The sequence below is a fragment of the Lygodium microphyllum genome, chromosome 28 (assembly GCF_053477565.2).
Source record: "Lygodium microphyllum isolate KBCC chromosome 28, Lygodium_microphyllum_v1.1.10, whole genome shotgun sequence".
Classification (NCBI taxonomy): Eukaryota; Viridiplantae; Streptophyta; class Polypodiopsida; order Schizaeales; family Lygodiaceae; genus Lygodium; species Lygodium microphyllum.
The window spans coordinates 35,847,513-35,870,860 of NC_141162.1; the positions used below are offsets into that span (position 1 = coordinate 35,847,513).

General features: G+C 42.1%; 1 protein-coding gene across 2 annotated transcripts in view; it reads right to left on the reverse strand.

The window, feature by feature from the left end:
- Positions 1-562: 562 nt before the first annotated feature.
- The window catches only part of LOC148011347 (actin-related protein 7-like), a 64,818-nt gene continuing 42,032 nt past the window's right edge, over positions 563-23,348 (reverse strand). The window contains exons 5-8 of one of the 2 annotated variants that reach the window (XM_087670050.1): positions 9,448-9,634; positions 9,279-9,349; positions 984-1,055; positions 563-812 (exon numbers count right to left, since the gene is read on the reverse strand). In XM_087670050.1, coding sequence (XP_087526176.1) covers positions 597-812; positions 984-1,055; positions 9,279-9,349; positions 9,448-9,634 — 546 coding nt within the window. In that variant the 3' untranslated portion in view covers positions 563-596. Of the gene's footprint in view, positions 813-901; positions 1,056-9,278; positions 9,350-9,447; positions 9,635-23,348 lie in introns of both variants that reach the window. The other variant, XM_087670051.1, reaches the window with a different exon arrangement.

A 23,348-nucleotide genomic window follows, 5' to 3' on the forward strand; every position in this document is an offset into this window, starting at 1 on the left:
ACCTGAATAAAACCATTACAAGAAAGCATTCAAACAGTATCTAACAACCATGAGGCACTATGTTGCAACAAAGCAACAAATCCAGAAGTTCAACATCAGGTTTGTGGCCCAACTAGGAATAGAATCAATAAAAAGATGGCATGTTGCTCTTACAAAATGAGCTAGTTGAAATTGAGATGAGTAGACTAATTAAATGTTGACTTCCAGTGGTAACACCCAACTGGTTAGCTTAGTTAAAACGAATAGTCCGATGCATTTATGTTCATCACTCCATATTAGTATGAACAAAAATCAACAGGTTGCTTGAGGAACGTCAATCCAACAGTATTATCAATCTCTATTCTCTATTCAAGTTTCATCTCAAGCTTGGAGCTTCGCACAATTTAAGTTTGAAAACTTCAAGGATAGATTTAAGACAACTGCAGTAAGAAACTATAAGCGCCCCCCCGCTCCCTCCCCAAAACCCCCCCACCCTGGGTCATCTCTCTGTGTCACCAAAACAGTGTAGGTGAAATGAACACCCTGACAGAGAGGTAGAACTTGCCATGACAAAAAACAAGAGTACACTTAAGACTGCATTTTTTGTATGTTCTATGTTACATTGTTCTTTTGTGATGAAGAGTAAAGTGTAGAGTTGTTACATTGTTGCTTTGTGATGAAGAGTCAAGTGTAAAGCTGGGATGGGAGGTGTGTCCCAGGATTGCCTTCTCCATTCTGCAGAGACAAGTACTCATAAATTCACTCCAGGAGGTATTCCATATAAATGGCTTTCTGGCTTTCTCCATGCATGCATAATTTGCACCCCATTTAACCTGCAAGAGCACCAATATTGACGAGGGTTGTAAGGCTGTAATCAAGCTGGATGCAGTCCACTGAGTTCTGCATATAAGGGAAGTGTTACCCTAAAAGCATTTCTTGTGGACAATGCTTGGACCCGATTCATCATATTCTGATTTGGTGATATGCTGGTTTTGAGGAAATACCACTTTTGCAAGAATTGCACCCCCCATCCATGCTGAGTATCTTAATGTGTCCTCCGGCATGTATTCAGGAGGCTGTTAGTGGTTGCAGTCACAAAAGAATCAGAACGTGAGTTCAGCTAACAGATGAAAAAAGGAAATTCCAGAACTAGCAACAACCAAGGAAATTCCAGAATGTATTCAGGAGACTGTTAGTGGTTGCAGTCACAAAAATAATCAGAATGTGAGTTCAGCTAACAGATGAAAAAAGGAAATTCCAGAACTAGCAACAACCAAGTCTTTCTGACAAAGCAACCAATGTTTAATGCAAAGAGCAGCTACAAGAGCCTTGTAATTACTGGTGAAAACAAGTTAGTTTGTTTCATCATCTTCTGCAAGTACTAAAACTTAGTTGCAGAAGAATTATGCAACTGTGTATTTTCTAAGAGGTCGTGTACACGGGATAACAAGAAATTGAATTTGATATTTGTACAAGTGATATGGATTTTGAGCTGAACAGCTCTGAAACAACAGAGCAATAATCATTTCTTGATGGTACTCCGACTACAGCTAGTTTCTAACTTGGATATTTTCATCACAGCTTCTGACCTATAACAGGCAAGACCATTTACCTTTCACTGGGCATTATTCCTTCTACTCTGTTTAAGTAATAATTAACATCTATAAAACTTCCTAATTTTCTCTTCTAAAACATCTTAACAAAAATTAAAAGACCATTATGTGAACCATTCGTTAGAATTTGCCAATTCTATGGGTAGTGCCCAATGTTTTAGTTAGTTGGTTTGTAGTGTGACACAACTACATTAATAAGTTGTGTCACCACTTCTAGAGTTAGTTCTAGAGTTGAATGAACTCTAGTCATAGTTGTCTCCATACATAATACGGTACAATCCATACCGTACGGTATGTATTAGTACCATTTCATACAAAAAAATAGGGTACTTTTGGCCACACCCCCCCAACCTCTTTTTTTTCAAGCATCAATCTTCCACACACACACACTCTCTCTCTCTCTCTCTCTCTCACTCAAGCCTACACTTCTCTTATTTGTATGATCATTTATGTATGATGTATCCAATCCCATCCATTTACTTGTAGCCTGTATGTTGTAGCGCATATTGCGCATGAGGCATATACCATAGAGGTTTTGGCATGTTACTCTCAAGTAATCATCTTATATACTCTCCTAGCATTGGTCTTTAGACTTTACACACTTATTCTATCATCTTTACTCCAAAATACCCAAGATGATTTTTTTTTTCATATTGATAATCGTACTAAAACTTATAAAATCTTAAGGTACCATTTAGTACCAAATTTTATCATATTGTACAGTATCGTACCTTTCATACCTAACAACTATGACTCTAGTTGAGTTAGGAATAGGTCTAGCTTACTTAAGACCTATTGTACTTTCATTTTATCATTCTAGCACTTGCATCTTTGGAGTGTGGAACTGCTACCCACTCTTGCTCATTGTCTTGTGTTACTTCTCTCCCATTCTTCCTCCATTTCCAACATTTGGTATCAAAGCAGCTTCTACACGCAGATTCCGAACAGCCCCATCAGCCAATGTCGCTCCAACAAGGTCTTGCTGCAGCCTACCAATGTTCAACAGCCTGAGAAAAAGAAGAAGTTGTTTTGGAGGAGATGCTACTACTGTTTTCAGCCTGCACGCACTCCCATATGCAGTCTTGCATGCAATTGTGCACAGCGATTCGAGTTCTCGTGTGTGAACCTCCACAAAATTGCCAACATTGCGTAATTTCTTCAACATTGGTATGAGAAATTTGGGGCTTTTCAAATTTTTTGCTTCAGTACGCATCACGAGGCAGATTCCAGCTGCTGGTTATTGCTGGCAAGCATCCCGGGGCGACATTTCTGCAGAAATTCGAACTATAAGATAAAAATTTCTTCAATTCCTTTGAAATTTCAAAAAGAAATTTGGGCATCTTGCCTTGCATGCATCCCAATGCAGGAAATCAGTGGTACAACAGCATTTAATTGTTGCAACAATCAGATTGAACAGTAAATTTGGGGAAAATTCACGTTCATCATTATTTACAGAGGACTTGTTCCTATGGGATCATGTATGGAGAGGGGATTACTCTCTCTCTCGTTGGAGTGGTTTTGGCTAAGTAGGTGATGTGTATTCGCAATGGTCCACTACACGTATGCCTTCTCCCTTGGATCAGGAGTTATCTCGTGGAGCAGCAAGAAGCAACCTATTGTGGCCCTTTCTTCTACAAAGGTAGAGTATTGTGTCTTATATTCTACAGCTATGGGGATAGTTTGGCTTCATCACATGTTGGCAAAGATTGGTTTTCCTCAGCCTGGACCTACGGTGCTACTTGTGGACAACTAAAGTGCTCTAGGTGTAGGCAAAGAACCCTGTGTTTCATAAAAATTTTGGTGAGAATTGGCATTAAATTGCTGAAATTTGTAATTTTGTGGCCACACATTACGAGGCAAATGTACTACAACAGTATACAACAGTGCATTGCTGTTATTCTTATGGCTGAATGCTAATTTGGGTGACATTGTACACACTTTTGAATTTGTGTGTCAATTTAGCACTTGCTTGGTAATCCTAAGGGATTTCTAGTACTCTAAGGAGTACATACACTAGACTTCAGATTTGAAGTACTTGACTGCAGATTTTTGCTCATTTCTGACATGGCACGTTAGGGCAACAATGATCAAAACAATATCCTTGGTGTCCTCAGTTGGGATGACAAGCTTAATGGCTCCAACTATCCATTGCGGATTTTTATGGTCTGCAAACTTCTTGTTGCAAAGGATTTGTGGGACTATGTCACAGCTGACTTGCAAAGACCAAGAGGTCTTGCACCTCAGCGTCATGCTTGAGGATAGGTTGTTGCTACTATTGTTGCTCCTCCTCCTCCTCCCCCTCCTACAGAGGATCAAAGGAAATGGGATTCTAAGGATACTCAACGCTTTCTTTGATAGCATTGTCAAGGAAAAGGGCTATCATTTCGCACATTTGGCCTTGCAAAACCTCAAAACCAACATGGAACATACTTGAGAGTATATTTGCTACCCACAATGATGCCAGGATCACCAACCTTTGCAAAGAGTTGACAAATTAAACATGGATGAGGGTGATAGCATGACGGATCACCCTACTTGTATATAGGATTTGCATAAGCAGCTACTCAATGTTGATGAGATCATTCAAGATGTTGAATTGGTGACTCACCTTGAACTCTCTTCCAAAGGTATATCTTGGCTTTCACACCTCTTTAATGTTGTCATTGAAAGGGGGGCAACAGCCCCTTACATTCATGGAGTTGGAAGGCCTCTTGTTGCAAGAGGAGCAAACTCAAAAGAATGTTGCTTTGCATTTAGGTGATATCGCTATGTTTTCCAAGTTTTAAGGCAAGGGTAAAGCTAGGCAAAATGCACAATATCAGCAAAAGGGTGAAGCTGAATAGCCATCATACAAGGCTGTCCAAGACTCGAATAAGTCTTTAAAAAATGAAAAATGTGCAAGAAGCCAGATCATTATATTGTTGAGTGCCAAAAAAGATTGGCCAAGGAGGAGAAGAAAGATTCCGGTTTGGTTGTCGAAGAGGCATCAACCAGCAAATCAATAGACGGCGATGCTTCAACCAACTTGGTAGAGGAGGATTATGCATTTCTCACATGCAATTACGATTCTTTTTATGGCTTATTCAACATGTAATGCTATTGAAACGCAGCAAACATGGTATTTTGACAATGGTGCTTTAAAGCACATCACTTCAAGGAAGTGTTTGTTTACTTCTTTGTATTTGGCCCCTACTAGAAGTGTGTCACATATGCGAACAGCATTAACTATGATGTCTGTGGCATTGAGACAGTCACTATTATTACTGCATATGGTTCAAACTTCATGCTTCTAGATGTATTATTTGTGTCTAGCATTACAAAGAACTTGTTGTCTATTTCAACTTTCAATAAGCATAGCTTTTAGTCATCTTTGAGGATAAAAAATGTATTGCTAGAGATAGAGAGATAGACTATGCATGTAGGTTGTCCGGCACCCTATACAAGGGTTTACTCTTGTTAGACACTTATGACCGACAATCTCATGATACTCTAGCGATCACTAGTCTTACACCCACTATGCACAATGCAAAACTTCGACATGCCCGTTATGGACATATAAACTTTGGCAATTTGATGCTGTCAGAGTGCAGCAATGCGGAAGCGTGGGACCAAGACTGAGAGAGAGAGAACGCAGAGAGAACAGAGAGAAGAGAGAGAAAGAGACAGTGGAAGATGAAGATCTGCTGTATAAAGTGTGTTGTATACAAAGATATGCATATATGTACACGGGCGCAGTGCGCAGGACTGCGTGTCTCCACCTCGACGATGCAACCTGCTGTTCACCTCAAAGTCCGCTGCAGTCTGCACGATCTCCAGTCTGAAATCTACAAACAGAGACGTAATCTGCACGAATCTCCAGCCTGTAACCTGCGATCAGAAGTGGCTGGAAGTCTGCAGAAGATCGGCTATAAATAGCCAGAAATAGGCAGGTCTTTAATGCAGCCGACTGGTGCAGTACAGTCAGACTGCCACGTGGCAATCCGACTGGTCAGTCCAACTGTGGCCAGCAGACCAGAATCTGACATCGCTAACAGATGCCCCTTAAAAGGCATCATATGGTAGATACATTGCCTCCAATGGAGACTCCACCTCGCATGCGAAAAATGTATTTTGGGCAAGATGCACAAGTTTACCTTCAAAAAGGATGGTGCAATGCAAGCCGTCCAAAAAATGCAACTTATTCACTCTAATGTTTGTCATTCCATGAGAACATGTGCACTTGGGGAGCACCTTTATTTTGTTACATTTATTGATGACTACTCAAGGTATACACGGGTGTATGAGATGAAGGCTAAGTCTGATGTATTCATGCATTTTAAACATCTTGTGGCAAGGCTTGAGACTGAAACATATTTAAAAGTGCAGACAGTTCGCAAAATAGAGGAGGGGATTACATGTCTCGTGCATTTGAGACATATTGGTTGGATTGTGGCATTACGCATCAAGCCACTGTTAGAATGACTCCTCAACAAAATGGAGTTGCTAAAAGGAAGAATCGCACTCTCATGGAAATGACTCGTTAAGTTGACTACTTTCGCGTGTTTAGTTGCATAGCCTATGCACATACACCAAAAGAGCTTCATGAAAGCTTGATGATAAGGCTATAAAATGCATTTTTATTGACTATAGTTTAGAAAGCAAAGGCTATTGTATGTATGACCCATACACGAAGGTATTTGTCAATAGGGATGTCATATTCACTGAAAATGCGACATTTTCTCATGACCAATTTCAAATGCCAATCACATATAATATTGGTTATGTTTTTGAAAGCCTTTTACCACTTTCTTTGGAGTTTGTGCCTATTGTAAATGGCAAGACAAACCTATTACAGCAAGCTATTGCTGCTCCATGTGCTTCCGAACAGCAAGGTACTGATGAGGGTTTGCCACATGCAATAGAGGCAACATTTTAGCATGAAAGGGCAGCTATAAATGAAACAAAAATAGACCCGAGCTGGCTGTCACAAAATCTTAAAGAGAGTAAAATGGATATCCCATTACCTTAGCGTACTAGACAGGCTGCTAGGCATCCAGCACATGATGCAAAAAAGGGGAGAAAAAGGGGATTGGGGGGGGGGGGGGGGGGGGGAGGGGCAACGCACAGCTTCTTTCAGCTTTTCCTAGGTCTCAGCAAGTCCATGGTCTTTACAACACTGTTTCCACCACAGACGTGCCTCATGGTCAATTTCAACTTGGTGATCATAGCCTAATTAGCAGGGGTAGTTCCCGCGGTAGTAAAGTAGTCCTCCATGGTCTCAATCCAAATCTCTGCCTCGGCTTCAACGTCTTTGCCCTTGCATGGTGGGGGGCACATTTGACTGATATAACGGAAATAGATGATTGTGATGAGCATGTGTTTATGAGCTCATTGTTGGATGATGACGCACCTACTTCCGTGGACGAAGCTCAGTAATATGTACATTGGATGCAGGCCATGTAGGAGTTAGACTCCATTGCCACCAACTCTATATGGGATCTTGTAGATCTACCACCCGGTAAGAATACCATTGGCACTAAGTGGGTTTTCAAACTCAAACGTAAAGCTGATGGTACAATTGACGAGTACAAGGCACGGTTGGTTGCAAAAGGCTATGTACAGAAAAAAGGCATAGATTATGAGAAACCTTTTGCTCCTACATCCTATATGAGTATAGTGAGATGTGTGATTGCGATGGCTGCACATTATGGTTGGAAAGTACATCAATTGGATATTAAAACAACATTCTTGAATGGGGATCTACATGAGGATGTTTATGTATCTCAACCTCCAAGGTTTGAGATTAAAGGAAAAGAACACATGATATGCAAGTTGCATAAAGCTCTTTATGGTCTTAAACAAGCTCCTTATACGCAATATCAAGGTAACCACGAAACCCATTTGAGTAGGCATGAAACACAAAACACATTTCAGTAATGAAACATTTCAGTATGCAACATTTCACATATCTGCTTCATTCCGAGGAAAAACAACAATTTCTATCAAAAACTTGCTAAATATATGTACTTTGAACGTGTTATGTTGCCGTTTCACATGGCGTTTCACTTAGCACCTGCCCAAGGGTAAAATGTTTCATATTGAAATGCAACATTTTGAACACAAAACATTTCAAGGGTGAAACGTTTCACAGTTACCTTGCATGGTACTCTAAAATTGATGCTTATTTGGCCAACAAAGCGTTCAAAAATAATCCGACTACCTCCACTCTTTACATTAAGAACAAAGGGGGGGACTTGATGATTATCATTCTTTATATAGATGGCATACTGTTCACTAGACCTACAAAGGGAAAAATTGCAGATTTTAAGGTTGAATTAAAATATGCATTTGCTACGTCAAATATGAGCTGTCTATACTATTATTTGGGGATTCAGTTCACCCAAAATCAGCATGGTATCATCATGTCACAGTCACAGTATGTGAATAAGTTGTTACATAGGTTTAATATGCAAGATTACAAACCTATGTGCACTCCTATGGAGCCTAGCTTAAAGTTGTCCATACATGATGGTGAAGAGATGTTTGATATTGCAATTTATAGCCTAAGTTGTTGGCTATCTTATTTACCTTTGCAACACACGCGCTGACATTCAATATGCACGATCTCAAGTGACCAGGTTTATGCACAACCCACGGACTATACATTGGCAAGCTATTAAGCGGATCTTCAAATATTTGAAAGGTACTCAATCACATGCATTATTATTTCCCGAGGGGAGACTTGCATCTACAAGCTCACAGTGATTGACATTGGGCTGGTGATGCAAATACTAGACAATCCACTAGTGGGCACTTTCTTTTTGGGCCACTCATACATTTCATGACTAAGAAACAACCTATAGTGGCTACCTTGTCTTGTGAGGCTAAGTGCAAGGCAACCTTCACTGCAACAATGGAATGTGTGTGGCTATGCAAATTGTTGGCTAATCTATAGATTTATTTGGAGAGTCCTAGACCCATTATTTCTAACAATCAAAGTGCTATTGCAGTGGCACGGAATCCCGTGTTTCATGCTCGCACGAAGCACATTGAGATACATTACCATTATGTCAGAGAGAGATGTTATGTAGGAGAGATTAGTTTGATGTGTGTCCCTACACAAGAGAATGTTGCAAACATTTTCACAAAAGCACTTCCTCATGAGAAGTTTGAGGATTTTCAAAAGTCCTTGAACTTGCTACCTTTTGGTGATTGATCTTCCTGTACTTCTACCACATTGGCACTACAGGGGGGTGTTAGAATTTGCCAATTCTATGGGCAGTGCCCAATGTTTTAGTTAGTTGGTTTGTAGTGTGGACACAACTACATTAATAAGTTATGTCACCATTTCTAGAGTTAGTTCTAGAGTTAAATGAACTCTAGTTGAGTTCGGGAGAGGTCTAGCTCACTTAAGACCTATTGTACTTTCATTCTATCATTCTAGCACTTGCATCTTTCGAGGGTGAAACTGCTGCCCACTCTTGCTCATTGTCTTGTGCTCTCTCTCTCTCTCTCTCTCTCTCTCTCTCTCTCTCTCCAATAGCATTGACATACTTTCATACAATCTATACTTAGATATAGCTTTAAAGATGGAAAGGCAAGAAGCTTGCAAAATCTAAGTGATAAAAGAACTGTGTTATGCAACTTAGAAAACAAACGGTTTTGGTCAAAATAACTGCATAAGACAAAATCAGTGTGAAAATTTGCCTTAACTACAGCTGGCCGAATTGAAGGGGTTGTAAGAAGGTTTGCTTCCTTCTGGAAACGAGTATCAAAACCTGCCCAAAGTAGCACAAAGCTTACTATCTTAAAGCTGACAAGGAACTATGCAAATGATGAACCCCCAGCAAAATTATTATTTGATCAAAAAGCATACCAGGCATGAATGTAGTTCCTCCACAAAGCACGATATTCTCAAGTAATTGCCTCTGATTTTCTGCTGGAACACATAATGATACACTACGGAAAAGTGACTCTACAATGTTCAGATCCTCAATAGACAACAAAGAGGGCTGAAATAATGCCTCGCCAACAGTGTATCTCTCCTTACCAATTGAAATGACCTGCTTATACAGACATCAGAGTGCATTCAATCAGAATGTGAATTTACATCAATAGAATTACCACAAAGATTGTGGGATAAACATAGGGGCCACTGCATTAAAAGATGATGTCCAGATGGCCACCCCATAGAACACATTCTGCACCAATGGGCCACTAATATTTATCCAATATACTTAGAACTGGAATATCCTGCTAGCGTTCCCTTACAGTAAGCTGCCAAGCTATAAGCCCTATGAAAGCGTGATTTATCAATAAGTAGAGCCCTGGTACAATATGCTTACCTAGAAGCTTAGGATTTGAGTGATTGATGAAGGCATAGAGCATTAGTTTTGCACATGATCAGCAAACAAACATAAAAGGTCTTGAAGTCACAATATGTCGGTTTAAATTCCTTTTTCTTTTTGGGGGGTACCATGGTGGTGTGGTGTGATGGGGTGGGTTTTGTTGCATATTGGATATTTGGAACGTAGGTTCACCACAGCAGGCCCTAGCTACTTCAATGGAAAGTTAAGATAATATATGAGACTTGGAGAAACAACGAGAAAGGAGGCTCAATATGCACATATGCAGCTGCATTGGGAACGATGGCTGGCACTGGACAGAGTTAGTCAATTATGAGAGAAATGGGCATGTTCGCTGTATGCACTTGAAGATGGTCCGGAACTGCTGAAGGACGGATGGCTTGAGCCCGTAAATCCACCAACATCATCAATAACACAGATCATAGCCCTCTTCTTCTATTGCACCCATTCTATGTCTATATGAGTCAAAAAATTTGTGAACAAAGAAATCTATGGCATTGTATAAGACAGGGTCAAAAGTTAGATCAACTACCAGCAAACATTTTGATACCTACAACACAATTGGATCAAAACCAAGAAGTTGCAGCCATCCACTGTACCCACCTAATCAATGCCTCGACCATCCGACCTGACACACTACCACCCACGTCATCAAATAGACCTCCCTGCTCCACATCAACCATCGACATCTTGTCACATCAAACCCAACACATTACAGAATATTACATTCAACTTATTTTCTTATTTTTCCATTCCAAAAGGCTCCTGTTCACATCCATAGCCCCATCTACACACAAATTGGGCCAAGTTTGGGGGTTTTCACCAAACTCGCCCAATTTGGTTTAAATTCCATCAAAATTCAAGGATTCTCTATCGAATTCACAAAATTCAACACCGAATTGAGGAATTTGACACACCATCATCAACAAATTTGGGGCTTTTCACCAAGTCAGTCAAATTTTCACCAAATTTCACAAGAAAGTTTGGAGCTTTTCAAGAATTTGGTATTATTCAGCAACATTGAGGCTCAATCCATCACTAGGCACGACATTTTGCACCATTCAAGTAAAAAATTTATAACAATTGTCAAATCTCTCTTCAATTTTCCGATAAAATTTGGGGCTTTTTAACATTCAAGTCCAATTTCACCCCAATTTCTTCGGAAAATTTGAGGCATTTCTGAAATTCATCAAATTTCATCAAAATCAAGGCTCAATTCACTTTGAGTGTGGTGTTCGGCATTAATTGGATAAAGATTTTATCCAATTTCTCTTCATTTTTTGGGCCAAATTTTGGGCTTTAGCCCAATTCCACCACCAAGCACCCAAAATTTGCGGCTTTGGCTTCAATTCATTTTCTTAGCCCTCAACGTGCTCCAAAATCATATTATTTGGCTGGTGGCCCTATTTTTTCCTGACATTGAAGACAAATTTTATTATTTCGGCATATTATTGGGAAAATTTTCAATATATTCTGCTACAATCCACATTATTGGAGCACTTCCAACCATCAATCTCTGATTTTAGCATATTGCTGATTTTCAATCCACATTATTGGAGCACTTCCAACCATCAATCTCTGATTTTATTATTTCGGCATACTATTGGGAAAATTTTCAATATATTCTGCTACAATCCACATTATTGGAGCACTTCCAACCATCAATCTCTGATTTTAGCATATCGCTGATTGCAACCTTGATTGGGTAATATTTTATTTCTATAAAATATTATCTCCTCAATAGGAAAACAACAAGAAAACATTATTATTACTATTCATATTATTCAACTTCATTGAGGCAAGCAACATATATTCTATCAATAGTTTATTATTATTCGGGCATATATTCTCTTTCTTCACTTGGAAAATATAATTTTATGGCTAATTTCCACTCGTGGCCAGCAATAATAATGATTTGTTGAGCATGCTTGGCACTGACAACAAGCTCTGTCAAAAGATGACGTACCAATGAGACAATAGGGTTTGCAAGAAGGAACACTGAGTAAACTTGGCAAACATGGAGAAGAGAAGAGAAGAGAGAAGAAACTCTGATGAATGTAATGATGAAGATCTGAATCATGGAGTGAATGTGATACAAGGAAATAAGGGTGCCGTAGCACAAGAAAGATGATGAAGACAGCCACGAACCATGAACCGCAATGTCCTCCTGAAGGGGTATGAGAGCAATGGAGAGGCTAGAGAGAAGAGGTGACGGACTAAATGAATCAACCGTAAGGTATGGATGAGAGAATGACCTATAAATAGGCACAGTCAGTCTAGGATGGCGCCCCTTTTTGGGGCTACAAACCCTAACGCAAAACGCACAAATACAAAAACGCAAACTGTGGGTGAAGGGTGAAGGGTTTCTCAACACCCCCTCTCAAGCCCAAAAAGGGGAACAAGAGAAGAGTGAGGTGGAGATGCAATGCTACATGCTAAAGAATGCTCATGCAACAAGTGCCACTTGGACAATGTCCCTTGTGGAAAAATTGTTCACTTGCCCAAGCGCCCTAGTACAAAGATGATGAAACATGCAATGCATAGGAGGAATGTCGGACTTTCTGTGGTGCCGAGAATCATAAGGATACGCCTGTCAAAAGATGATGTACCAGCGAGACAATAGGGTTGGCGGGAAGGAACACAGAGTGAACTCGACAAACATGGAGAAGAGAAGAAACTCTGATGAATGAAATGATGAAGACCTGAATCATGGAGTGAATGTGATACGAGGGAACAAGGGTGCCGTAGCACAAGGAAGATGATGAAGACAGTCACGAACCACAAACCGCAATGTCCTCCTGAAGGGGTGTGAGGGTAGTGGAGAGGTTGGAGAAAAGAGGTGATAAACTGAATGAATCAGCCGTGAGGAATGAATGAGAGAGCAGCCTATAAATAGGCATAGTCAGTCTAGGATGGCGCCCCTTTTTGGGACTGCAAACCCTAAACGCAAACCCTAAGTGCAAAACGTAGAAACGCAAAAATGCAAACTGCGGATGAAGGGTAAAGGGTTTCTCAACACCCCCTCTCAGGCCCAAAAAGGGGAACAAGAGAAGAGTGAGATAGAGATGCAATGCTACATGCTGAAGAATGCTCATGCAGCAAGTGCCACTTGGACAGTGTCCCTCGTGGGAAAATTGTTAACTTGCCCAAGTGCCCTAGTACAAAGATGATGAAAACATGCAATGCATAGGAGGAATGTCAGACTTTGTGTGGTGTCAAAAACCATAAGGATATGCCCGTACTCGATCTTGGGAGGTGGCTCCATCCTAACCAAGTGACCAATGCAAGAAGAGAAGAGGAGGAAGAAGATGTAGAGGATCCCTAAGATCCAAGATTTCCACCGGAAAGGGAACTTGCAGTAAAGAACAGTAGACAAAGTGAACTAGAGAACCCGAAACTCAACCTCGGGAGAGAAGCCACTAGCACCGTGCAGCCATGCTGAAAGGAATACGAAGGCCTCGTCACCAAGTCGCAGTTGAACCTGCAAGGTCCTAATCTAGGGGGTACCTGAAGATCCTAGATATCAATAGAAGAGATGACTGGTCGAAGGCAACCACCCCAAGAAAGTAGAGGATGGGTGAAGAACTTCATGTGGAGTAGGTTCCCCCTCTGAGAGGGGAGGTGAAGGGGCCCCCGTTGAAGTTGAAGAAGAAGTAGATGCCCCCTCTGAGGACAAAGAAATAACATCCCCCTCTGAATCCCCCTCTGAAGTAGATAGGGAATCCAAAAACTCATGGATCACGGACTCCGAAATGTTTGATGACGAAGGAAGTGCCGTTGGTCGTACTGAAGAAGGTATCTAGGGTGCCGAAGAGCTCCCAGAGGTCGCCTCTCGAACCTGAGTAGTCGAGGGTGGGGAAGGGTGGGGCTCAGAATGAGCAAGAGGTGGGCAACAATCGTTGTCTCTCAGTGGAGCAGACCGGATAGCTGAAGAAGAGGAAGGAGTCGAGCAGCCATTGTCTCTCGAAGGAGCAAACTGATGAGGAGACGGTACCAAACAATCAATGTCACTCGGTGGAGCCGACTGCAAAGCCGTAGGTCGTGAAAGCCACTGTACCTGAAAATAAGTAGGAGAAAACTGCCGTTGGCATTGCGACAATCTCCAGGAGATCGTAGTGCCAATTGATCCTCCATGTGCTCGAAAGGACTTAGTGCACATCGGATGCGTCTTATTGCCTTGAGCATAGTACTCTGATAGCTGATGCAGAACAATCTCTGTGGCCCAGAAAGGAGAGATGGCACAAGGAGTGCCTGGTGGAAGATGCATGTGGTGTGTCCGATGATGCCACAATAGAAGCACCCAGTAGTCTGGACATCTGTTGGTAAAGCAGCCATGGGTACCAATGTGCCTTGCTGAAAAAGGAAGAGGCCAACCACCATAAACCACGAACTGCAATGTCCGCCTCAAGGGGTGTGAGGGCAGTGTGAAGCACGAACCGCAATGTTCGCCTCAAGGGGTGGAAGGGCTGGATGTGAGCTGCCAGTGGGATGAGGATGTGACCAGCAATAAGAGATTGCAATCAGTAGAAAAACGCAAATGAGGAGAGAGAAAGACTAAAAACGCAAGTATGTAGGTGAGAGAAAAACTAAAAACGCAGGCAAGACAACCTGCAAGAGAGAGAAAGACTAAAAACGTAGGGAAAAACAGCAGCAACAATCAATATGCTGAAATCAGCTCCAAACAATGTGTGATAGGATGGAAACAGGCACCAGACTGTTGTAGACAACAATGGCCAGCTTAGACTGCGATGTCCTCCGCGTTTGGGGTGTGGCCAGCAAGCTGAAATACTTGAAATCTGCAAAAACGAGATTGTTTTCTAAATGGAGAGTGATCAGCAATAGTTGTTCTGCTATAAACAGCTGCAAACTGCGTGAAGAGGGTTGGAAATTAGGCGCCAACTGATGGAGACAGCAATGGACAACTTCGGCTGAGATGTCCCCCGCGAACGGGGTGTGGGCAGCAAGCTGAAACACCTAAAACCTGCAAAAACGAGATTTTGATGGAGCAGAAGAAAAAGAGAAGTGAATGTCGAACCCGCCACCAGTCTTTGCCTTCACTGGAGTGAAGGATCTTTGCCGCTGTTTGAGCAGGTCCAGCTCTGATAACATGTCAAAAGATGACGTACTAGCAAGACACAGTAGGGTTGGCGAGGAGGAACATGGAGTGAACTCGACAAACATAGAGAAGAGAAGAGAAGAGAAGAGAAGAGAGAAGAAACTCCGATGAATGGAATGATGAATACCTGAATCATGGAGTGAATGTGATACAAGGGAACAAGGGTGCCGTAGCACAAGGAAGATGATGAAAACAGCTACGAACCACGAACCACAATGTCCTCCTGAAGGAGTGTGAGGGTAGTGGAGAGGCTGGAGAGAAGAGATGACAAACTGAATGAATCAGCCCTAAGGAATGAATGAGAGAGTAGCCTATAAATAGACATAGTCAATCTAGGATGGCGCCCCTTTTTGGGGCTGCAAACCCTAAATGTAAACCCTAAACACAAAACGCAAAAACGCAAAAACGCAAAAATATAAACTGCGGATGAAGGGTGCAGGGTTTCTCAACAACGCCTGTACTCGATCTCGGGAGTTGGCTCCATGCTGACCAAGGGACGAAGAAGATCCACCCTATAATCTGAGAATACCATGCTCTTGTCGAAACCCTTGCACAACAAGGCAAGCCTTGTACTTATCTAAAGTCCCATCAGCTTTTAGCTTGGTCCTAAAAATCCACTTTGTCCCGATGACTTTCTTGTGGCTTGGACAATCTACCAATGTCCAAGTCTCATTTCGGTCAATACTCTCTAGCTCCTTCTCCATAGCCTCCCGCCATTGAGGGTACTGAAGAGCCTCTTGCCATATACCCGGCTCAAAATGCGCTATGTAATCGGCTGTAAACAGCAACGCAAATGAAGCGTGAGGAGCAAACCGGGTAGATCTTCTAGGTTCCTCCGGAGTGGAATCTAGTGGTGTGTGAAGAACCTCATGGCACATAGGGTTCCTCTTTGAATCGAAAGGAGTAGAAGTAGGAGCCCCCTCTGAAGCCGAAGAAGAACTGGAAACCCCCTGTGAGGGCTAAGTAAAAAAATCCCCCTCTGAATTCCAATTTGAAAGAGAAAGGGAATCCAACCACTCATGGCTCACGAACTGTAAAGCATCTAATGACGAAGAAAGTGCCACCGGCTGTGACAAAGAAGGTATCTGGGACATGGAAAAAGCTGAAAAGCACCCAGAAGTGGCCTCTTGAACCTGAGTGAAAGAGGGTGGGAAAGAAGGAGGCTCAAAATGAGCCAAGGATGGGCAATAGTCGCGGGCTCTCAAGAGAGTGGAATGTGAAGGAGATGTGGGCCGAGGAAGCCACTATACCCGAAAGTGGGTGGGGGAAACCTCCGCACAGTGGGGTCGTCTCCAAGAGGGCTTATTGCCTCGTAAGGTCTTAGAGCCTTCATGTGCTCGAAAGGGCTTAGTGTGCGTCAGTTGCGGCTTAATGCCTTGAGCATAATATCTCTATGACTCAAAAAGGAGAGGTGGCACAAATTCTATGCGGAAGTGAATATGTTCAAGACAAAGACTTTGGAAGATGTGATTTCTTTAGCCCATGATGTTAAAGATAAAATTCATGGACGAGAAAAGTAACCGCAATAATTTCCAACTAACGGTAACTTTGGTACAAAGCAATTCAATTCTAACTTTCGAAGATTCAATCAACATCACTTTGTTCCTTCTTCTTTCCATAAACCCTGGAAACGACCTCCTCCTTTACCATCAAACACAAATTCAAATCCTAAGCCATCTCTCCAGTCAAACCCCAACATACCTAAACTTCTAGCCATTACCAATAATGTTTCCAAAGCACAGTCTGTTGTTTGCTACAAGTGTTATCAACCTGGACACTTAGTAGTGAACTGTCAATCCAAGAAGCCAACTATTCAAATCAACTACTTGGGAGCGACTGAAGACGAAGACCATCAAGATATGCTAGATTTCACGGAAGATGATGATGACATTGATAACGCTTCGGATATTTTACTAAGTATGACAAATCCTCATTCATTATTAACAATGAAATGTCTTGTGCACGGTAAAGAAAATATTATTTTGCATAATGATGGGAGCACACATGATTTTATTTCTGCAAAGTTGATAAATGAATTGAATTTACATACTGTTCCAACTCATTATCGCATAAAAGCTGCATTCTTAGGCACTAGATACAATGGTACACAAGAAGTTCATGATTTAAAAATTAAAATTGGTGATTATGTTGAGCGCATAAATTTCTTGGTTGTGCCTAAATGCCGAACCCGCCACCAGTCTTTGCCTTCACTAGAGTGGAGGATCTTTACCATTATTTGAGCAGATCCGGCTCTGATACCATGTCAAACGATGACGTACTAGCGAGACAGTAGGGTTTGCCGGGAGGAACACAAAGTGAACTCGGCAAACATGGAGAAGAGAAGAGAAGAAAAGAGAAACTCTAATGAATGTAATGATGAAGATCTGAATCATGGAGTGAATGTGATACAAGGGAACAAGGGTGCTGTAGCACAAGGAAGATGATGAATACAGCCACAAACTACGAACCGCAATGTCCTCTTGAAGGGGTGTGATGACTCTCATAATGCCAAATCATCTTCTTCTTCGACAATGTTGAGTGTTGAAATGACCTATTTTTTGGCTGATTTTTGTTGTTTTTGAGAGCTGAATGGTTGATTTTATGAGATGATGATTGGTTTGGAAGTGGTTTGAGAGTATTTTGGATAGGTTGAAATGGTTTTATTAAGCTCATGATGTTTATTAATAGAGATGTGAAGTTTTGTTGATGTTTTGATATGTTCTGTTTCGTCCTGATAGCTTCTGTTGAGCTTCTATTTTCTTATGTTTTCTCTCTGTATGGAAGAATGGAGTATTGATTGATAGGGTTTGAGATTGTTTGAAAGCTTATTGGGTGATTTTTGATGGTTTGGAATGGTTTTGGTATGAGTTATGTGGTTCTGATGCTTTCTGTTGACCTTCTGTAACTCTCTATTGAGCTTCTGTGAGCCTCTGTAGACCTGCTGTATGCCTCTGTATGTGTTCTGTTGGATGAGAGTGTAGCTTGGGAAAGTTTTCTAGCCTTGGAAAGAGGTGAATACAAGTGCAAAAGAGCTAAAAGAAGTCAAAGAAGTAGCTGCTGAAGACTCAAGTAAAGACTGGAGTGAAGTGACAGTGGTGAGCTATGAAGAGACACTATAATGGCTCTGGTGACTCTTCATATCAGACATACCTCTTGGGAGGTGTATCCACGACCAAAGAAGGATTATTGAGGGTTATTATGAGAGCATTGTAGTGAGGATATGATGTACTATTGATGGAAAGAGAGAGAGAGAGTCAGAGATAGTCAAATCTATCAAAACAGTGTAACTGTATATGAGAGATTGAGAGAGAGAACTATGAAGACATTGAAGATGAATAATATGTGATTGATTTCCATTCAAAGATGGTGTTTTCTCCTGTGTTCTTTGTTCTATTGATGGATTTTGTGAAGATGTTGGAGAATATGGTTGATTCTATCAAATCCGTGGGAGATATCTACTATGATGCTACATGAAGAATTGTTGTTTTCTTTGTTTTGATGATCAAAAGAATAAAATAAAAGCTTGTTGATGTTACAAGATAGATTTTCTTGCAAGAGAATTCCCTTTTCCTTGGTTTTCCTCTTGGGGCTCCATGTTTTTGGTGCGCAGCCGGGGAAACTTGCCATCAACAAGCACCAGAAGAGGCTGAAAATAAAGGAAATGGCATTGCCAAGAAGAGAAGAATTCAATGGATGTTTGTAAAGTTCCTTCTTCCACTGAAGAGTTGGAATTTCTCATAATCAAAGCCACTTTCCACAAAAAGTTCATCCCACAATGGCAGAAACATATCACCATCATGATGCATGCTCTATGTGGTGGACAGTTTCCTCTTCCTGTTGAAGCAACAGAAACTTGCATCTTGGTAGCAAACTGTTTGGAAACAAACTGAAGAGTAGAAACAGAGAGAATGACCATCCATGGAAGATTTGGCATTCATTGAGAAGTTTCCAAACATCATCAAATGGGAGATTGTGAAGAAGCTTCAGGAGTCTTGGTCTGTAGAGGTTCACGAAGACAAGAAGAAAAAAAGCTGGAATTTGTTCGTAGACGCTCAACAGCAAGATACGTGGGATGCTTGGTGTTCTGACAATCTTTTGTTTGTCCAATTGGCAACCCACTGGAAGTTGGTAGACAGAGTGTTTTTCACAACATACACTGTTGAAACCATCAGAAGTTGGCATTACTATGATGATGGCACCACCACAATGCTTAGACGTATGCATTTTGACACCTTCAAAACCGAATACCTTCCTCTGTGCAGTCGCATGAAAGCAGAATTCAGGGACGTTGAAAAGAAAAAAGTAGAAGAAATGTTGGCAAGAGAGTCCCCCAGAGACTGAAGCCTTCTGTTATCCCTCTATGGAGCACTAACAACATAGTGGAGCCAACCCCCTAATGAATGACGCAATAAAGAGGCAAGCGTTAAAACGAGTCCAGAGGTACGTGAGAAGAGAAAAGGCAAAAATCAAAGCTGAGAACGCTCGCAGCAGAAGCCGCCTTTGACGCCCTTGCGGAACTCTTTACAGAAGTCCCAATGGCACATCAAGCCCTTCCTCCTCCTGCTGGAGGTCCACTCCCAAGCCAGATCCGTCCTGGAAATATTGATGGCAGGCCAGCGAATGTAGTCCCATTGCCAGTTTTTAAGGGAGAGTACAATGAAGACCCCAATCTTCATATAGCAGAGTTTATGGTAGCATGTGTGGCTAACAATGCCAGAACCCCTGAGCATTGATTAGCAATATTCCCCGCCACTTTCAAGGGCGTGGCGTTTCAGTGGTATAAGAGACAAGCAGCAGGAACTTTTGGCACATGGGACAACCTGAAGTTGACCTTCCTCACTAAATTCAGGCGTGAAGGTTTTGAAGAGCGGATGTGAAAGGAATTTATGAATTTAAGTCAATCCTCTGGAGAAAGAGTAGAAGCTTATGTCTCACGAATGGAATCCATCCTGAAGAGATGGACTAACCATAATCTAGATGATGGCATTCAGAAGGGGGTGTTTCTCAGAGGATTACAACTAGAAGTCCGTAAGTTTGTGGAGCTGCAAAGACCAGCCACACTGCAAGCTGCAACAGAATGTGCAAGACTGTACGATGAAGTGAAAGCTAGATTGGCGATGAATCCAAGAAGAGGAGTCCTACCTCCTCTGATGCCAGGAATGATGTACCCACCAAATGCAGTCCCAGGGACAGTCCCCTACCCCTACCAACAGATGCCCCCAGTATCACAGTACAGTGCACCAAATCCACAGTGGCCACAATCAATGCCTCAAATGATGGTTCAACCACAACAACAATGGTCCCAACCAATTTCCCCAATGCCAAATCAGCAACAACAGTGGAACCCTACCAACTGGAGCCAACAACCAACAGTTCAAACAGGAGCTCTGAATCAGAATCAGAACAGAGATCCCTCTGCACCAGTCCAACCTGTTTATGCAATGATTACAAAGACTCCTCAAAACCCTACTGCCAGTGCCTTAGGAGGAGAAAGCTTGAAGGATTATTTATCCAACTCAGTTGCAAATATCAAAAAGGAGTTGATGGATGTGATTACAGAGCAGCTACAGACACTGAAAGTGAATACCACTAGCATATCCAACGTTGCAGGACCAAGAAGAGATGTGATGCGGTCAAATACTTGGTGTGGTAAGTATCATCAAGCAGGCCATTTAGCCACTGAATGTACACGAAAGCCAACAGTCCCTGGAGCTTTCTGTTCCTACTGTTTGCGGAAGAACCATACAGAGGATATTTGCTCTCTGAAGGAGATGCATGATAAGAGAAGAAAGGAAGAAGATGCAAGATTCAACTTGTTGGAATCCAAAATGATAACACAGGATATTGGACCCAAGCCTAGAGAGTTTGGTCCTAATTTCGGTCCAAGGAGGTTTCCCTCTCAAAGTTACAGAGAAAGACAGTCTGACCGTGGTCAGAGATCAGAAGTGGAGTGTTACAGATGCGGAGAAAAGGGACACATTTCACCAAATTGTCCAAATCCCAGAAGGTCAGTGGATTACAAGCCCTTATGCAATCGATGCAAAGAAGAAGGCCACACTGCAAAAGACTGTCCAAGCCCAGCCCCAGTGAAAAACAGTGCTACTGATAGTCCATCCAAGGCCCAAGAGCCTACCTCCAATTTAGTGGAATTGGAAGTTGCTGCCATCACGCATGCAAAGAAGAAGGAACCACCTGTCCAGAAAGAAAATAATCTTCCTGCCAGAACAGTGAAGTTCAATCTTCCAACAGAAGAACAAAATAGAACAGAGCCTTACAGTGCCGTACAGAGCACTACAGTGTCACAAGGAGTCACAGAGACAATTCCAAAGACAGGACCAGAGGACCAGGAGATAGAAGAGGAGGAGGTGCCACAAGTGGCAGAAGAAGTCCCCATGATGCCCCTGTTGGAAGAAAAAAGGAAAATAAAAATGGATGTTGCCCCATTCCCTAACCGGTTAGAGAAGCCAGTGGATCCTATTAAGGAAGACGATCTGGTCAGAGATCTAGATACCTTTAAACCAAACCTCACATTCCGACAATTATTGATGTTGTCTCCCAGTTGCTGAAAAAGATTCAAAAATATACTGACAAGAAGACGTGGCTTAAGGATTGCTCCCTCAACAGCAACAAAGTCCAACAAAGCTCCAGAGCCTGTAAAAGAAGTGGACGTGGCTAACGCCTTCCTAGATCCGGATACCCCAGAGACTGGTGTGTGGATAGAAGGTTGCTTTATTGCAAATGCACTGATTGATGGTGGTTCATCAGTGAACATTATGACGGATGTGACAATGAAGGATCTAGGCCTACAAGATATGCAACCAACCCAATGGCTCATCAAACTAGCGGATCAGAGCAGAATCAAGCCTTTGGGTATTCTCCCATATGTGAAGACTACAGTGGCTGGAAAAGATTATTGGCTAACCTATCTGGTGGTGAAGCCAAACTCTTATGGTACATCCTACCCCCTATTACTGGGCAGACCATGGCTTTTTGAAGCCAGAGCAAGGACGGATTGGTTCAAAGGAACCTTGACCTTGGATAGAGGACCTAATAAAGTGGTGCTGAAGCTATATGGTACTCAAAAAGGACATGGATCCACCTCCTTGGAATTATCTTTTGACTCCCCTAATGAGGCTACAGATGGAACATCAGCAGAAGAAGATGCTGTCAAACAGATCCTTCCCAAGAAAATAGAGGCACGTGCCTTAACAGTGGATACGGTAAGCCATCTCCCAAAAGATGCAAAGTCCTTATCAATGGGTGAATACTTCCTGCCTGAACCAGGAACGATTTCCGAAATTACTTCTGACAGTGAGATAGAAGCATGGATGTACTACTCTCCCTGTTACATGGCCATAGCAGAGCCAGAGACAGAGGCAGAAGATGAAACAGAGAACCTGTTCTTCTCTTACAGAGCTCCTACAGAGACAGAGACAGAGACAAAGTCTAAAGAGGACGGAGATGATACGGAAGAAGAACCCGAAGAGGATACATATGAAGAAGAAGTTCCAGAAGTATCAGAAGCAGACGACCTCATGCTGTGGGACAAAATGGCGATGGTACCATTTGGTCCGGTAAATGGATTTTCTCATATGCAAAATCTTTACAAAAAATGGTTAAAGAAGACCAAGCCATCTTTCAGCAATGGCTCATGCCGCCCTCACCCACCTTTGCCAAGAAAAGATGATGATGATGTACCGTATCAACAAGCACCAGTCCCACAAATCCAACAGAAATCAGAGAGTCCCTGTTATGTGATGTTCCTGGACGCGTCATCAGAAGATGAGTCTTCAAGCTAAGAGGTAACTAATCTCGAAACCAAACCCGAAACGGCTCTAATCCCATTTCAACATCTCAAGGAGCAACCTAAGTCTCCACCAAAAGAAGAAGTTGGTTCTAGTGGAACATCAGAAGAGGACACCACCCCCTTGAAGGAGTCGGATCTGTACCCCGAAGCAGTCCGTGGGACCTTCATCCGTGAAGTAGAAGGTGAAAGGCAGTTAACCTTTGTGGATGCAGATGGCACTGAACGCCATTTGAAGGTGGGTAGCAGCCTACCGGAAGAGGAGTTGTCAACCTTGTACAACTTGTTGAAAGAGAATTTGGACGTGTTTGCGTGGTCCTACAAAGACCTAAAGGAGATTGATCCCACAATATGTCAGCATCATATTGACTTGGAGCCTGATGCCAAGCCAGTACGGCAACGAGAGGCGAATGAACCCGAATTATTCCACCTTGGTGAAAGCAGAGCTGCTGAAGCTTCTGGAAGCCGAGTTCATCTATCCAGGCAAATAG